The sequence below is a fragment of the Myiozetetes cayanensis genome, unplaced genomic scaffold (assembly GCF_022539395.1).
Source record: "Myiozetetes cayanensis isolate MyiCay16 unplaced genomic scaffold, myiCay2020 scf946, whole genome shotgun sequence".
Classification (NCBI taxonomy): domain Eukaryota; kingdom Metazoa; phylum Chordata; class Aves; order Passeriformes; family Tyrannidae; genus Myiozetetes; species Myiozetetes cayanensis.
In genome coordinates, this window is record NW_026088237.1 from 1 (window position 1) to 16,458 (window position 16,458).

A 16,458-nucleotide genomic window follows, 5' to 3' on the forward strand; every position below is an offset into this window, starting at 1 on the left:
GATAGAAGAGTATTGCTAGAAAACTGGATCAAAGACTGCTGCTTGATTCCAATCAACGGCGCTCTCTGATCATCACATTGGTGTGCTGAGTCGTCCGTGCTCGCATGAAAACCCCCCAGGCAGGTGCCCTCCCAAAGGCCCCCAAGTGATGTCCCCACTGTCCCTGTGATGTCACTGGTGTTCCCAATGATGTCACAGCTGTCCAATTGATGTCATCGCAGTCCCTGTGATGTCACCAGACAGTTGTGATGTCACTGGTCTGCAGTGATGTCACTGCTGTCCCCACAGATGTCACCACTGTCCCTGTGATGTCACTGCTCTCCCCAATGATGTCACTGGTCCCCAATGATGTCACTGATGTCCCTGTGATGTCACTGGTGTCCCCAGGGGTGTCCCCAGTGTCCCCAATGATGTCACCACTGTCCCTCTGATGTCGCCGACATCTCCAATGATATCACTGCTGTCCCAAGTGATGTCACTGGCCTCCAGTTATGTCACCAATGATGTCACTGGTGTCTCTGTGATGTCACCCTTTTCCTTGTGAAGTCACCAATGTCCCCAAGGATGTCACTGATGTCCACGTTATATCACGGTTGTCCCTTTGTTTTCACCAGTCCCCTGAGATTTCACTGGTCCACAGTGATGTCACTGCTATCCCTGTAATGTCACCACTCTCCCCTGTGATGTCACCAATGTCCCCCGTGATATCACTGGTGTCTCTGTGTTGTTATCCAGGTCCCCTGTGATGTCATTGATGTCCCTGTGACATCACAGCTTTCCATTTTTTGGCAACAGTTGCCTATGATTTCACAGGTTCCTCTGTGATGTCACCACTGTCCCCTGTGATGTCACCAATGTCCCCCATGATATCACTGCTGTCTCTGTGTTGTCACCTCCACCCCCTGTGATGATCACCAATGTCCCTGTGACATCACAGCTTTCCCATTGCTGTAAACAGTCCCCTGTGACGTCACTGGTATCCAATGATGACATTGCTGTCCCAGCAGTGCCACCATGTCCCTGTGATGTCACCAGACCCCGTGATGTCATCAATGTCCCTGTGACATCACTGCTGTTCCTCTGTTGTCACTCTGATGTCACTGGTCCCCAATGATGTCCCTGCTGTCTCTGTGATGTCACCACTGTCATCTCTGATGTCACCAATGTCCCCGATGATGTTACTGGGGCTCTGTGATGTCACCACCGTCCCCTGCAATGTCACCCATGTCCCGATGATGTCACTGGTGTTTCTGTGATTTCACCCATATCTTTGTGAAGTCACCGATAACCCCAGTGATGTCACCCATGGCACTGGAATGTCACCACTATCCCCTGGGATGTCACCAGTGACACCGATAGTGTCACTGGTGTCTGTGATGTCACCCCTGGCCTTGTGAAGTCATCTATGTCCCCTGTGATGTCACAGATGTCCCCATTGATGTCAATGGTGTGTCTGTGGTGTCATCACTGTCCCCTGTGATGTCAACAATGTCCCCAATGATGTCCTGCTGTCTCTGTGATGTCACCACTGTGCCGAGCCGTAGCACCCATGTCCCTGTTATGTCACCGATGGCAGTGATGTCCCTGTGACATCACAGGATTCCCTTTCTTGTCACCAGTCCCCTGGGACATCACTGCTCCCCAGTGATAACACCCATGCCTGTGTGATGTCACCACTGTCCCCTGTGATGTCATCAATGTCCCCAATGATATCACTGGTGTCTCTGTGTTCACCTCCACCCCCAGTGATGTCACCAATGTCCCTGTGACATCACAGCTTTCCCTTTGCTGTAAGCAGTCCCCTGTGATGTCACTGGTCCCCAGTAATGTCACTGCTGTCCCTGTGATTTCACCACTGTCCCCAGCAGTGCCACCATGTCCCTATGATGTCCCCAAAGTCCCTCTGATGTCACCAGACCCCTTTGATGTCACCGATGGGTTTGTGTCATCACGGCTGTCCCTTTGTTGTCAACAGTCCCCTGTAACGTCACTGGTCCACAGTGATGTAAATTCTGTCTCTGTGATGTCACCACTGTCCCCAGTTGTGGCACCATGTCCCCACTGGGGACAATGATGGCCCTGTGATGTCACCAGACCCCACTGATGTCAGCGATGCCCCTGTGACATTGCAGCTGTCCCTTTTTGTCAACAGTCCCCTGGGATGTCACTGGTCCCCAGTGATATCACCGATGTCTGTGTGATGTCACCACTGTCCCCTGGGATGTCACCAATGTCCCTGATGATGTCACTGCTGTCTATGTATTGTCACCCTCATCCTTATGAAGTCACCAGTGTCCCCAGTGATGTCACCGATGTCCCTGTGATGTCACCAGTGTCACCAGTTATGTCACTGGTGTCTCTGTGATGTCACCCTGGCCCTGTGAAGTCATCGATGTCCCCTGTGATATCAAAGATGTCCCCATTAATGTCACTGGTGTCTCTGTGATGTCACTACTGTCCCCAGCGGTGGTACCATGCCCCCGTGAGGTCATTGTGGTGTCCCTGTGATGTTACCAGACGCTTTTGACTTCACCGATGTCCCTGTGACATCATGGCTGTCCCTTTGTTTTCACCAGTCCCCCGTGATGTCACTGGTCCTCAGTGATGTCACTGCTGTCTCTGTGATGTCATTGATGTCCCTGTGACATCGCTGCTATCCCTTTGTTTTCACCAATCCTCTGTAATTTCACTGTTCCCCAATGATTTCACCGATGTCCCTGTGATGTCCCCAGTGTCCCCTGTGATGTCAGCAATGTCCCCGATCATGTCAGTGGTGTGTTTGTGATGTCACGCCTGTCCTTGTGAAGTCACTGATGTCCCCTATGACGACACGGCTTAGCTTTTGTTCTCGTTAGTCCCCTGTGATGTCACTCGTGTCGTTGTTATCTCAGTGATGTCCCCTGTGATGTCACGGATGTCCCTGTGACATCTCAACTGTCCTTTTGTTTTCAACAGTCCCCTGTGATGTCACTGGACCACAATGACATCACTGCTTTCTGTGTAATGTCACCAATGTCATCTCTTATGTCACCATTGTACACGATGATGTCACTGGTGCTTCTGTGATGTTACCAAGGTCCCCTGCGACTTCACTGATGTCCCTGTGACATCACCGATCATGTCATTGGTGTCTCTGTGATGTCTCCCCCGGCCTTGTGATGTCACCGATGTCAGCTGTGATGTCACCGATGTCCCCTGTGAAGTCACTGGTGTCTCTGTGGTGTCATCACTGTCCCCGTGATGTCAACAATGTCCTCAATGATGTCCTGCTGTCTCTGTGATGTCACCACTGTCCCCAGAAGTGGCACCATGTCCCAGTGATGTCACTGATGTTCCTGTGACATCACGACTGTCCCTTTGTTATTATTAGTCCCCTGTGATTTCACTGGTCCTTAGTGATGTCACTGATGTCTCTGTGATGTCACCACTGTCCCCAGCAGTGTCACCATGTGCCCGTAATGTTCACGATTGTCAGTGACATCACAGTTGTCCCTTTGTTTTCACAAGTCACCTGTGATGTCACTGGTCTTCATTGACGTCACCCCTTTCCCTGTGATGTCACCAGACCCCTTTGATGTCACTGATGTCCCTGTAACATCACTGCTGTCCCCTGGTTTAACCCAGCCCCCTGTGATGTCACTGGTCTCCAACGATGTCACAGTTGTCCCTGTGGTGTCACCATTGTGCCCAGCAGTGGCACTTTTTCCCTTTGATGTCGCCAATATCCTTGAGATGTCACCAGACTCCTGTGATGTCATCAATGTCCCTGTTATATTATGGCTTTCACCGATGTCACTAATGATGTCACTGGTGTCTGTGATGTCACTCCTGGCCTTGTGCAGTCACTGATGTCTCCTGTGATGTCACCAATGTTCCTGTGGCATCACAGTTTTCTTATTCATGTCACTAGTCCCCTTGTTTTGTCACTGGTCCCCAGTGATATCACCGATGTCTCTGTGATGTCACCACTGGCCCCAGCGGTGGCTCCATGTCCCCACAATGTCACTGATTTCCCTGTGACATCAGGGCTTCCCATTATTGTCAGCAGTCCCCTGTGATGTCACTGGTCCCAAATAATGTCACCAATGTCCCTGTCATGTCACCACTGTCACCGATGATTTCACTGCTGTCCCTGTGATGTCACCCTTGGCCTTGTGAAATCAGCAACGTCCCCTGTGATGTCACTGATGTCCCTGTGACATCAGGGCTTCCCATTATTGTCAGTAGTCCCCTGTGATGTCACTGGTCCCCAATGATTTCACTGCTGTCCCTGTGATGTCACCACCATCCCTTGTGATGCCACCAATGTCCCCGATGAAGTAACTGGTGTATCTGTGACGCCACCCCTGTTGTTGTGAAGTCACCAATGTACCCTGTGATGTCAGTGATCTCCCTGTGACATCACGGCTGTCCCCTGTGGTGTCACTGGTCCTCAATGGTGTAACCTCTGTCCCTGTGATGTCACCACTGTCCCCAGTGACTTCAGCAGTGTCCACGATGATGTCACTTGTGTCTCTATAATGTCAACCCTGTGCTTGTGAAGTCTCCAATGTCCCCGTGACATCACAGCTGTCCCTTTATTGTCAGCAGTCCTTTGTGATGTTACCCACGTCCCTGTGATGTCACCACTGTCCACTGTGATGTCAACAATGACCCTGATGATGTCACTGGTGTCACTGTGATTTCACCCTTGTCCTTGTGAAGTCACTGAAGTTGCCTGTGATATCACCAATGTCCCTGTGACATCATTGCTGTCCCTTTGTTGTCAACAGTCCCCTGTGACATTACTGGTCCTCAGTGATGTCACTGCTGTCTCTGTGATGTCACCACTGTCCCCAGCGGTGGCACCATGTCCCTGAGATGTCACCAGACACCTTTGACATCATCCATGTCCCTGTGACATCGTGACTCTCCCTTTGTTTTCACCAGTCCCCCGTGATGTCACTGGTCCTCAGTGATGTCACAGCTGTCTCTCTGTTTCATCCCTGTCTCTGTGTTGTCATTGATGTCCCTGTGACCTCACTGTTGTCCCTTTGTTGTCACCATTGACCTGTAATTTCACTGTTCCCCAACGATTTCACCGATGTCCCTGTGATGTCCCCAGTGTCCCATGTGATGTCGGCAATGTCCCAGATAATGTCACTGGTGTCTCTGTGATGTCACCCCTGTCCTTGTGAAGTCACTGATGTCCCCTGTGATGTCACCGACGTCCCTGTGACAACAGGGCTTAGCCTTTGTTCTCATTAGTCCCCTGTGATGTCACTGACCCCAATGATATCACTCATGTCCCCCTGATGTCACCACTGTCTCCAGTGGTGACACCGAAGTCCCTGTGATGTGACCGATGTCCCTGTGACATCACGGCCTTCACTTTCTTGTCACCAGTCCCCTGTGATGTCACTGGTCCCCTGTGATGTCACTACTCTCCCTGTGATGTCACAACTGTCCTCAGCGGTGGCACCATGTCCCCATGTAGTCACTGATGTCCCTGTGATGTCACCACTGTCCCCTGTGATGTCACTAATGTCCCCAATGATGTCACTACTGTCTCTGTAATGTCACTCTTGTCCTTGTGAAGTCACCAATGTCCCCAGTGATGTCACCGATGTCACTGTAATATCACAGCTATCCCTTTGTTATCACCATGTCCCCTGTGAGGTCAATAGTCCCCAGTGATGTCATGGATGTCCTTGGGATATGTCACTGGTCCACAATGATGTCACTGCTGTCCATGTAATGTCACCACTGTCCCCTGTGATGTCATCAATGTCCCCCATGATATCACTGGTGTCTCTGTGTGGTTATCCAGGTCCCCTGTTATGTCCTCGGTGTCCCTGTGACATCACGGCTTTCCCTTTGTTGTCACCAGTCCCCAGTGATATTTCTGGTCCCCAATGATGCCATTGCTGTCTCTGTCTCTGTCCTCAATGGTAGCACCATGTTCCTGTGATGTCACTGATGTCCCTGTGACATCACGGCTTTCCATTTGTTGGCAACAGTCGCCTATGATTTCACAGGTTCCTCAGTGATGTCACCACTGTCCCCTGTGATGTCACCAATGTCCCCAATGATATCACTGCTGTCTCTGTGTTGTCATCTCCACCCCCTGTGATGTCACCAATGTCCCTGTGACATCACAGCTTTCCCATTGCTGTAAACAGTCCCCTGTGATGTCACTGTTCTCCAGTGACGTCATTGCTGTCCCAGCAGTACCACCATGTCCCTGTGATGTAATCAATGTCCCTGTGATGTCACCAGACCCTTTTGATGTCACCAATGTCCCTGTGACATCACTGCTGTACCTCTGTTGTGTCATTGATGTCACTGGTCCCCAATGAGGTCCCTGCTGTCTCTGTGATGTCACCACTCCCTGTGATGTCACCAATGTCCCTAATGATGTCACTGGTATCTCTGTGATGTCACCATGGTCCCCTGTGATTTCACCAATAGCCCTCTGACATCACGGCTGTCCCTTTGTTGTCAACAGTCCCCTGTGAGGTCACTGGTCTCCAATGATGTCACCGATGTCCCTGTGATGTCACCACTATCCCCTGTAATGCCACCAGTGTCCCCAATGATGTCACTGGTGTCTCTGTGATGTCACACCTGGCCTCCTGATGTCACTAATGTCCCCTGTCATGTCACAGATGTCCCCCTTGATGTCACTGGTATCTCTGTGGTGTCATCACTGTCCACTGTGATATCACCAGTGTTACCAATGATGCCACTGGCGTCTCTGTAATGTCACCCATCTTTCTGAAGTCACCGATGACCCCAGTGATGTCACCCATGTCTCTGGAATGTCACCACTATCCCCTGTGATGTCACCAGTGACACTGATAATGTCACTGGTGTCTCTGTGAAGTCATCCCTGGCCTTGTGAAGTCAGTGAAGTCCCCTGTGATGTCACCAATGTCCCTGTGACATCACGGCTGTTCTTTTTGTTGTCACCAGTCCCCTGTGATGTCATTGGTCACCAGTGATGTCACTGCTTTCTCTGTGATGTCACCACTGTCCCCAGCGGTGGCACCATGTCCTCGTTATGTCACTGATGTCACTGTGATGTCACCAGACCCCTTTGATGTCGTCGATGTACCTGTGACATCACAGCTGTCCCTTTCTTGTCACCAGTCCCCTGGGACATCACTGGCTCCCAGTGATATCACTGATGTCTGTGTGGTGTCACCACTGCCCCCTGTGATGTCACCACTGTCCCCTGTGATGTCATCAATGTCCCCAATGATATCACTCGTGTATCTTTGTGTTCACCCCCTGTGATGTCACCAATGTCCCTGTGACCGCACAGTTTTGCTGTAAACAGTCCCTTGTGACATCACTTGTCTTCAATGATGTCACTGCTGTCCCTGTGATTTCATCACTGTCCCCAGCAGTGCCACCATGTCCCTGTGATGTGACCAATGTCCCTGTGACATCACTGCTGTCCCTCTGTTGTCACTCTGATGTCACTGGTCCCCAGTGATGTCCTTGCTGTCTCTGTGATGTCACCACTGCCCCCTGTGATGTCACCAATGTCCCCGATGATGTCACTGGTGTCTCTGTGATGTTGCCACAGTCCTCTGTGATGTCACTGATGTCACCTGTCATGTCACAGATGTCCCCGTTGATGTCACTGGTGTCTCTGTGGTGTCATCACTACCCCTGTGATGTCACTGTTCCCGAATGATGCAACCTCTGTCCCTGTGATGTCACTACTGTCCCCTGTGACATCAGCAATGTCCCCGATGGTGTTATTGGTGTCTCTTTAATGTCAACCCTTTCCTTAAGAAGATTCCGATGTCCCTGTGACATCAGGGTTGTCCCTTTGTTGTCAGCAGTCCCATGTGATGTCACTTGTCCCCAGTGATATCATCCATGTCTCTGTGTGTTGTGGTTTTGCTCTGTGTTGGCCTCCAGGGCTGGGCCTACCCCCCTCCTGGGCTAAGACCGGAGGCTGGAGCTTACCCAGGCCCTGAAGGTTTTCTCTTCCATGGACTTGCAAGGGGACACTTGCCTACCATGGATCTTCTTCCACGGGGTTACAGGGGATATGGCTTATGAGTCCATCCCTGTTTTCTGTGGAGGTCCCTCCCCACGGGAGAACAGTCCTTGATAGACCTCTCCAGCATGAGTCTAGCATGGATCCCTCACTTGGATCCCAAGCTTACCTGAGCCGTTTATTCCGGCGTAAGTTCTCTCTCTCAGGGTCATAAATCTTCAGCAGCAGCATGGATCTCTCACTGATATCCCAAGCTCACCCAAGCTGTCTTCACTCCGGAGTATTCCAGGAGGTTCCAAAGTGTCACCATGGCCCTGATACCAAAAGGGGGCAGAAACAAACACCTCCACTCCAATTTGTAAGTATTAAGAGGTAGGAATTGTTCTTTATTCAGCACTGGATATTGGCAGGGAAGCTCCTCTAACCGAAGATGCCAACTGACAGATGGACAGGGCTTCTTATTACACACACTGGTTACATATTCATTAGATGTGCAGGTTTGCTTAATACATATTCATTAGTTTGCTTCACAGTCACCTCCCTGGAGGTCCTTCTTTGGTTTTTCTAGGCTTCCTCTGTTGCCTTGCCCTCAGTTCTTGAGCAGGCCCATCGTCATTCTGTTCCACCCCCAGAAACTGTTACGTTTGTTCTTCACCTTATTTGGGGGCACAGAGCTTATTGACATCCTGTTAGTTTGAGTTACATCCCTGATCTAATTCTCCAGGACTTCTCTAAGAATGCATATTTGGTCATTCTGAGCTTTTTCATCCCCTTTTCTCTCTGTTTTCTCACACCTGTTCCTTCACAAACAACTTTGATCCCACCATTTCCCTTCCTTTGGTTCTTCCCTAGAGATCCCATGAAAGGTCTTCCACAGTCCACAAATGTGATTTCTTGTTGCCCATCATAAGACTCAGACCCCAAACAGAATCCTCCATCTTCAACTGACAAGGTCATCCTGGCAGGCTCTGCCACTGACCTATTTGGTGAAACTCTCACACAGAGATGTTGGAACTTTATTTGAATTGATTTTTTACCTTCTTACAATGGCTTCTCCAAAAATATGGCAATGCATGTCCCAGAAACAGAAATTCCTTGGAGAAGGAGTTTGGGATACTAAACTCAAAGATTTTCACTCCAAGGGCAGTGCTGTGGTGCAACACATCAGCCAGGAGGAGTCTGGATGAGCCCCAGGCTTTGTGTGCAGGAAGAGCCAGGGAGGATGCAGAGATGTCAGTGCAGGAAGGGGCCAGCCAGGTGGGGCAACCGGGGGGATGACGACAGCCTGCAGGGAAAGGGGCAGGGCATGGACACCCTAGGACAGCCTGGGCTGCACAGCAGAGAGGCCTGTGCAGAAGCTGAAAGGCCCTGACACAGCCACCTTCTGCAGGCCTTTGGCCATGGCTGCTGGCTGTGCCCCTGAGGCCAGGAGGAGACAAGTGGCCCTTGCAGCCCTGGGGCCTCCTGGCCTCCTTGTCCCTGCTCAGCAGCCTGGCAGGTGCCACCCCATCGTCCTGCCCTTGGCACTGCACATCCCACATCCCAGTGCCCCAGGAAGAGCCCTGAGCAATGAGGCAGGGACAGGATCTGCCTTGCCAGGGGCTGGGGGTCAGGCCTTGGTCCTTTGGATTGAGGAAACAATCCAGTTTACTCAGCATCAGAGCCACCTTTGCCTTGCTTGTCCATCCTTGTCATCACTGTCTGCAGTTTTCTGCTCTAACTGGAACCCTGGGGACGACTGTTCTCAGTTGTGTCCCTCAGTGAGACTCATTAGCACTACAAGAAACTTTAGTGTTTCAATCTCACTTTGAACTTCTTGAGAAGTTTCTTGAACTTCCTCTCAGGGACTGAGTCTCATGTAAATAACCCCAAAGCCCCCAAGGGTGATGAAATGCCTGGGGCTGTTGCTGTGCTGCTGAGCTGGGCAGGGCTCCTGGCACACAGGGAGCTCCTGGCAACCAAGAACAGCTTCAAAGAGACAGCTCTGCCCAGGAGCAGCTCCTCTGCACAGCCCAGCAGGAATGAGGGCACTGCCAGAGCAGCTCAGGGACACCAGCAGGGCACAGGCAGAGCTGAAAGGGGCTCAGCACTGACAGGAGGGCTGAGAGCTCCCTGCAGGAGGAATCTTGGCAGGGCTGCACACGGTGAGTCTGTTGCTGCAGGGCAGTGCAGGGGCAGCTCCTGGAGGCATCTGCTCAAGCTGGCCCAGCCCCAGCTGATGGGATGGGTGAGGAGGGGCTGTTTTGGGGCAGTTGGGAAGAGCTGTGAAGCCTGGGGTGCAACCAGGGGTGCCCAGGGCTGTGGGGCAGAGCAGGGTCCTGCAGCCCAGGGCGCTGTGCTGGGCAGAGACTCTGCTGCCTGCCAGGGGCAGCTCTCAGCCGGCCCGGGGAGCTGCTCCCAGGGCTGGGGCAGGAGGGCTCTGGGCAAGGAGCAAACCTGGCAGGGCAGGGAGGATCTTTTCCATGTCTCGCTGTTGCAGGCTCAGACCTGCTCACAGCTCCACACCACTACAGAATATTTAATGAGGAATTTTTGGCACAGCTCAGAGAATACAGGGGCTCCAGGAAAGGAATTAGTCCTGCTGTGTGTTTGTTGCTTAGGCATTACAGCACAGACATTGTTCTCTCAGCTCAGGAGGCTGCACTGAAATTCCAACCCTTTTACTCTCCGAGGTGAATATTTCAGGCAGTGTCAGAAATGAGCCCAGGATCCTGGGCAGTGCTGAGCCTTCCCCTGGGGGTGGGCACTGTCCTGGGCCAGCCCTTGGCTTCCCTGTGGGAGGGCTCCTGTCCTGCTGTGTCCAGCACAGCTGCACCTCTAGGCTGGCACAGGGGACACTGCACAGAGCTGCCCTTTCAAGCAGCCCTGCCCTGCTCTCAGCACAGGTATTGGGGGGGGTTGTAAAGACTCATCTGTGTGTGAAGTCATCTTCAAGGCAGAACAAGGTACAGTGCAGGGCAGATGGCAAACAGGCTGACAGGCACTGCAGGTCTTCTGGCTCTGCAAAGAGCAAAAGAGAGCTCAGCCCTTCTGCCTGTCCTGTATCAACACTCTTCAGATTTGGAATCAGAAAAATTGGCCCGGAAAGAACACCCCCCAGGTGTTATGACTGTAACCAAACAATCCAGTCAAAATTATTTCAAGGATACACTGTGCCTCTCTTGTGCAGCCCAAATTGCTCCAAGACAACAGTACAGGAATTTACTTTTTCCATCCAAACAGGGTTCTTTGTGACATTCCCTGTGATCATGAGAGCTGTCACAAAGCAGCTCCATGTCTGCACTGCAGCAGAGCAAAGCTGAGGCCTTGGCAGCACATGAGCAGAGCTCCTGCCCCTCACAGCACCCTCAGAGAGCACAAATCTGAGAAAAGAAATGCCTTTACTTGGAGGGGACTGCCCTGCAACCTGCACTGGCTTTGCTGAGAGGGGGTTGTCTTAATTGTTCCCTGTGCTTTCCTTTTTTGAACAGACCCTGTCCTAAGGAACAGCCAATGCCCAACAGCAGCTCCATGGCCCAGTTCCTGCTCCTGGCATTGTCAGACAGGCGGGAGCTGCAGCTGCTGCACTTCTGGCTCTTCCTGGGCATCTCCCTGGCTGCCCTCCTGGGCAACGGCCTCATCCTCAGCGCCGTAGCCTGCGACCAGCACCTGCACACCCCCAGGGACTTCTTCCTGCTGCACCTCTCCCTCACAGACCTGGGCTGCATCTGCACCACTGTGCCCAAAGCCATGCACAACTCCCTCTGGGACACCACAACCATCTCCTACACAGGATGTGCTGCACAGGCTTTTTTCTTTTTCTTCTTCATCTCAGCAGAGCTTTCCCTCCTGACCATCATGTGCTACGACCGCTACGTTGCCATCTGCAAACCCCTGCACTACGGGACCCTCCTGGGCAGCAGAGCTTGTGCCCACATGGCAGCAGCTGCCTGGGCCTCTGGGTTTCTCAATGCTCTGCTGCACACAGCCAATACATTTTCCCTGCCCCTGTGCCAGGGCAATGCCCTGGGCCAGTTCTTCTGTGAAATCCCTCAGATCCTCAAGCTCTCCTGCTCACACTCAGGCTACCTCAGGGAACTTGGGCTCATGGTATTTAGTGCCTATTTATGGTTTGGTTGTTTCATTTTCATGGTTTTCTCCTATGTGCAGATCTTCAGGGTTGTGATGAGGATCCCCTCTGAGGAGGGACGGCACAAAGCCTTTTCCACGTGCCTCCCTCACCTGGCCGTGGTCTCCCTGTTCCTCAGCACTTCATTCTTTGCTTACCTGAAACCCCCCTCCATCTCCTCCCCATCCTTGGATCTGACTGTGTCAGTTCTGTATTCGGTGGTGCCTCCAGCCCTGAACCCCCTCATCTACAGCCTGAGGAACCAGGAGCTCAGGGATGCCATAAGGACAATGATGACTGGATGTTTTTCAGGAGCAATAAAGTGTCTGTGTTCTGGTGTGTAGCATTCAGAATGAGACTCACTAATGGCCCAGCCTTCCTGCTCAGCTTTTTCATGGAGATCATCACATTCTTCTTGCAATAATTTTTTGTCCAATTAAATATTTTTATGCAACTTCCTTCTAAATTAGTGTATACTCATTGAATTTTTGCAGAGATGTTTAAATGATGAATTGTGATCTCTGATTATTTAAACAAAAAAAAGGATCCTGCTGTGCCTTCTTTGTCCAAGACCCTTCTTCTAAGCTGTTCCTAAAGGACAGCACACTGCAGGACAGGGGGGATTTGCAAAAGGGCAAGGGGACAAGAATCCCAGCACAGCAGCACTGCCAGGGAGTAGCAGAGCTTGGGCTTTGCAGAGCTGCTCTTTCCACTTCCACACTGTGCTTGTGAGCCCCTTTCTGGCTGGAAGTCCTGAGTGCTCTCTGAGCACAGTCCTGGGGGTGGAAGCCCTTTGAGCACAGGCAGGGACAGGCCCTGGGAACTTGTGAAGCAGAGCTGGCCTCCCTGACAGCATCTACAGGATGCTGTGGCATCTTCTGAGGGCACTGCATGGACTGGGTCCCTTCTTCTGTGCCCTTGCTGCAGGGCTGGAACTCTCCTGCACTGACACCAGGACACTCCTGCTCTTTGCATTGCCAGCTTGATTTGGAAATCCAGTCTTCCCCTGCTGTTCCCAGGGACATGCTGGGAGTGCTTCAGAGCTGCCATCCTGGGGCAGCTCCTGCCCAGCGTGGGCAGGCACAAGGTCTCTCCCCCTGCTCCTCTCCCCTCAGCAGTGCCACTGTTTGCTGCAGCCTCCTCCTCCTTGCCCAGCACAGCCCTCCTGGCAGAGTTGGACACAGCCCTTGTTCAAGCCCCTGCTCATGGCCCTGCCCAAGCCCCTCAGCTACAGCCTGATGGCCAGAAAGCTTCAGGGCAGGGAGAGACCATTGGAGTGGTGGGTCTGTAGGGAGAAATCACTGCTGCCTCCCTTCTGAATCACCCCCAGGACCTGGACAAGCCTGTATTTGGTTTTGTTTCCATGAGGCCCTGCAGTGTCAAAATGGCCCCTTGATTCCAGGAGGCTGCTCAGTGTCCCCAGGATCCTTTGGCTCCAGAATGCCCTGGAGCATCACAGTGATCCCTTGAGTCCATGAGGTGTCCTTGGTGTCACAATGACCCCTTGAATCCGTGGGGTTCCTCAGTGTCCCAAGGTCCATTTGGCTCCAAAAAGACCCTGTAGGGTCACAGTGGCCCCTTCCTTTCATGAGGTTCCACTGTGTCCCAGGGTTTCTTTGTTTCCAGGAGGCACCAAAATGACACAATAGCTCCCTGGTTCCGTGAGGTTCCAAAGGTTTCAAGATTCCCTTTTGTTCCACAAGGCCCCACATGTGAAATGATTCCCTGGTTCCACAAGATTTCCCAGTGTCCCTACATCCCTTTCTTTCCACGAGGCCCTGCAGTGTCCCTTGTTTCCATGAGGTTACACAGTGTCATCAAAAAGCTGAGCCAACCCAGATGAATGTTTGGGGGAGATCAGCAGCCACTGGGACAAAAAGGATTGGATATTTGGGGAAGGAAAGAGGGGCTTGGCCAAAAGAGAGGAAAGATTGTGATGAGGTTAGAAAAGGTTCAGGTAATGCCGAGGGAGCTGAAACACTGACTGTGCAAACAATTATTGTAACCTTTATACTATTTCTAACCTCTAGACCCAACACTCCCCAAAAGTGCTGCCCCTGACATTGGAAGGAATCTACTGATCTTATCCCAACCTCAACCTTACTTCAAAGGCAAAGCCTAAACCCAGAACTCCAAACTCTTATTTGTCCTCCAATCCCCACCCCAATCCCGGATTGTTAATATGAAAAAGCCTTTAATCCTAACCCAGACCAAAAAGCTGTTCCCCTAATCATGAACCAGACACTGCCAGCACAACAACAAACCTGCCAAAGTTCTGCCTGATCATGACCCTGAGCTCTAAAGCCCAAGGCCTGACCATGAAGCACCCCCACAGCCCTTGGGAGCAGGGCAAGGACCTGCAGGGCCCAGAGCAGGCCCAAGGGGTTGGCAGAGCAATGGGAGGTGACCTGGATCTGCTCAGCTCTGCAGGGACCCCCAGCAGAAGGGCCTGGGCTCTCTCAGGGATGTCCTGGGGCACAGGGGCTCAGCATCCAAGCCAAGAAGGCCAAGTGCACACGGCAGCAGCCAGAGCTGGGGGACAGCAGAGCCATCAGGGAGGGCCCAGAAATGCTGCTGGGAGGGGGGTGGGAAAGCAGGAGGGGTGTGTGCAGCCTGCAAGGCCAGAGGAGCAGCAGGGCCAGGGGAGCACAGCCTGCAGCAGAGATGGCCAAGGGCTCTGGCAGGGCTGCAAGGCCCAAAGGCACCCAGGCCTTTGTGCCCTTGGCTCTGGCAGCTGCCTCTGCCCCTCAGGCCACCACAAGCAACTTTCCTTTGTCTGCCTGCACTCCTGGCCTGCAAGGATCTGCTCGAAGGAGTCCCTGGGGAGGCTTTGTCAGTGTCTGCCCTCAGTGGGGCCCAGCCAATGATTTAGTTAGACCATAGTCCTCAGAGTGTCCTGCTTAGAACAAATACTTGTAAAATAACAAGACATACAAATTCATAACAATCATGTAGTTAATCATCTAACAATTACAACGCTGTGGTTTCCCTTATTGTGACTGTCTAATTGATAACTCCAGCAAAGTTCTTGCTACGTTTATTGAAACTTACTTTATTAAACTTAATTTGATGATCACATTATACCTTTTGCTCTTTATCACCTGTTACAATGCCCTGAAGCCATGAGTGTGGATTTTGGGAGAGGGATGAAGCCGCTGAAGAACAGAACTCTTGGTAAATGCTTCCTTTACTTTTTTTATTTTTAAAATTTTTAAAAAAATTTCATTGTTTTTTTCACTGAAAAACCAAACCCATATTCTATGACTTGATCCACTCACTGTATGAAAAACTTTGTACAGCTACTTATCAAAATAATTTTTCCACCAATGATTCAAATTAAGAAAGATTGCTCACAGGAGCTCCGGAAGGTTGTTAACATATTTCATATCTCTAATTTTGCCTCTTTTTCCCCTCAGTCCTGTGGGGTGTCACCTGCTCTGCCCTGTCTGAGATGCCCAACGGCCTGGGGGGTGGACACGGCAATTGTGATTGTTCTTGGCTGGTCTGTGACCACTGTCCTGGGGCAGCTTTTCCAGGCTGTGCAGCACATGGCAAAGACCAGACCCTGCTCTGCTGCTCCTTCCCATCCCTCCCAGGAGGGCTGGTTTTGGGAGGACCCTGCAGAGCCCCCACCCTGCACACTCACGCCCTGCAGCTCAACACTGGGGTTTTCCCTCCCTGGCACTGCCCAGTGCAGCCCCTCCCTGGTCCCCCCATGGCCCTGCCCCTGCCCCAGCCCAGCAGAGCAGCCCAGTCAGGCCTGGCCCTGCAGCAAGAAATGGAGGCCATGGAGGTCAGGCCAGGGCCTGTGTGTCTGCAGTGCTCAGGAGATCCTCAGCTCGGGCAGCTCCTGCTGCCCCAGGGCCAGGGCAGCCTCTTTGCATGGCCCCTCTGCTCCCCCAGGCTGTCCTGCTCTTCTCCTGGCACATCCCATCTCCCCCCAGAGCCTTTCCCCAGGGGAACACGTCTGTGCTGGCCTGAGCAGCCCTTCCTGCAGCCCCTGCCCGTGCTCCCCACAGCCCCCGAGCTGGGGGGGCTGCTCTGCAGAGCAGGGGGGCTGTGGGGCCCGGGGCCATGGGGACTCTGTGGGGCTGTGCTGCTCCAGCTGGGAGGCAGAGCCAGCTGACGGTGCTCCCTGCCACTGAGCACCTCCCACAGACGCTCCTGTGTGGCCATGGAGGGTGCTCAGAGGGGCCCTGCCTTGTTCCAGAGCTGGGACATGGCTTGGGGGCTGCTCTTGATTGACCTATGGAAGTTCACTGAGGGGAAGAGAAGTCCCTTGCAAGAGTTTTCCCTGTACCTGCTGTGTCCCCTGGGGTTGCAGAGCTCTCTTTGCCATTTCCCAGCAAGATTT

At 52.3% G+C, this 16,458-nt stretch overlaps 1 protein-coding gene across 1 annotated transcript; it reads left to right on the forward strand.

Moving 5' to 3' along the window:
* The first annotated feature begins 11,488 nt into the window (after positions 1 to 11,488).
* On the forward strand, positions 11,489 to 12,448 carry LOC126653193 (olfactory receptor 14J1-like). The gene has a single exon (XM_050340712.1). It carries the CDS (start codon positions 11,489 to 11,491, stop codon positions 12,446 to 12,448), a length of 960 nt encoding a protein of 319 aa, XP_050196669.1.
* The last annotated feature ends 4,010 nt before the right edge of the window (positions 12,449 to 16,458 follow it).

Excerpts from the sequence above, each read along its gene's own strand:
- LOC126653193 (XM_050340712.1), top strand. The coding sequence starts at position 11,489 with ATGCCCAACAGCAGCTCCATGGCCCAGTTCCTGCTCCTGGCATTGTCA.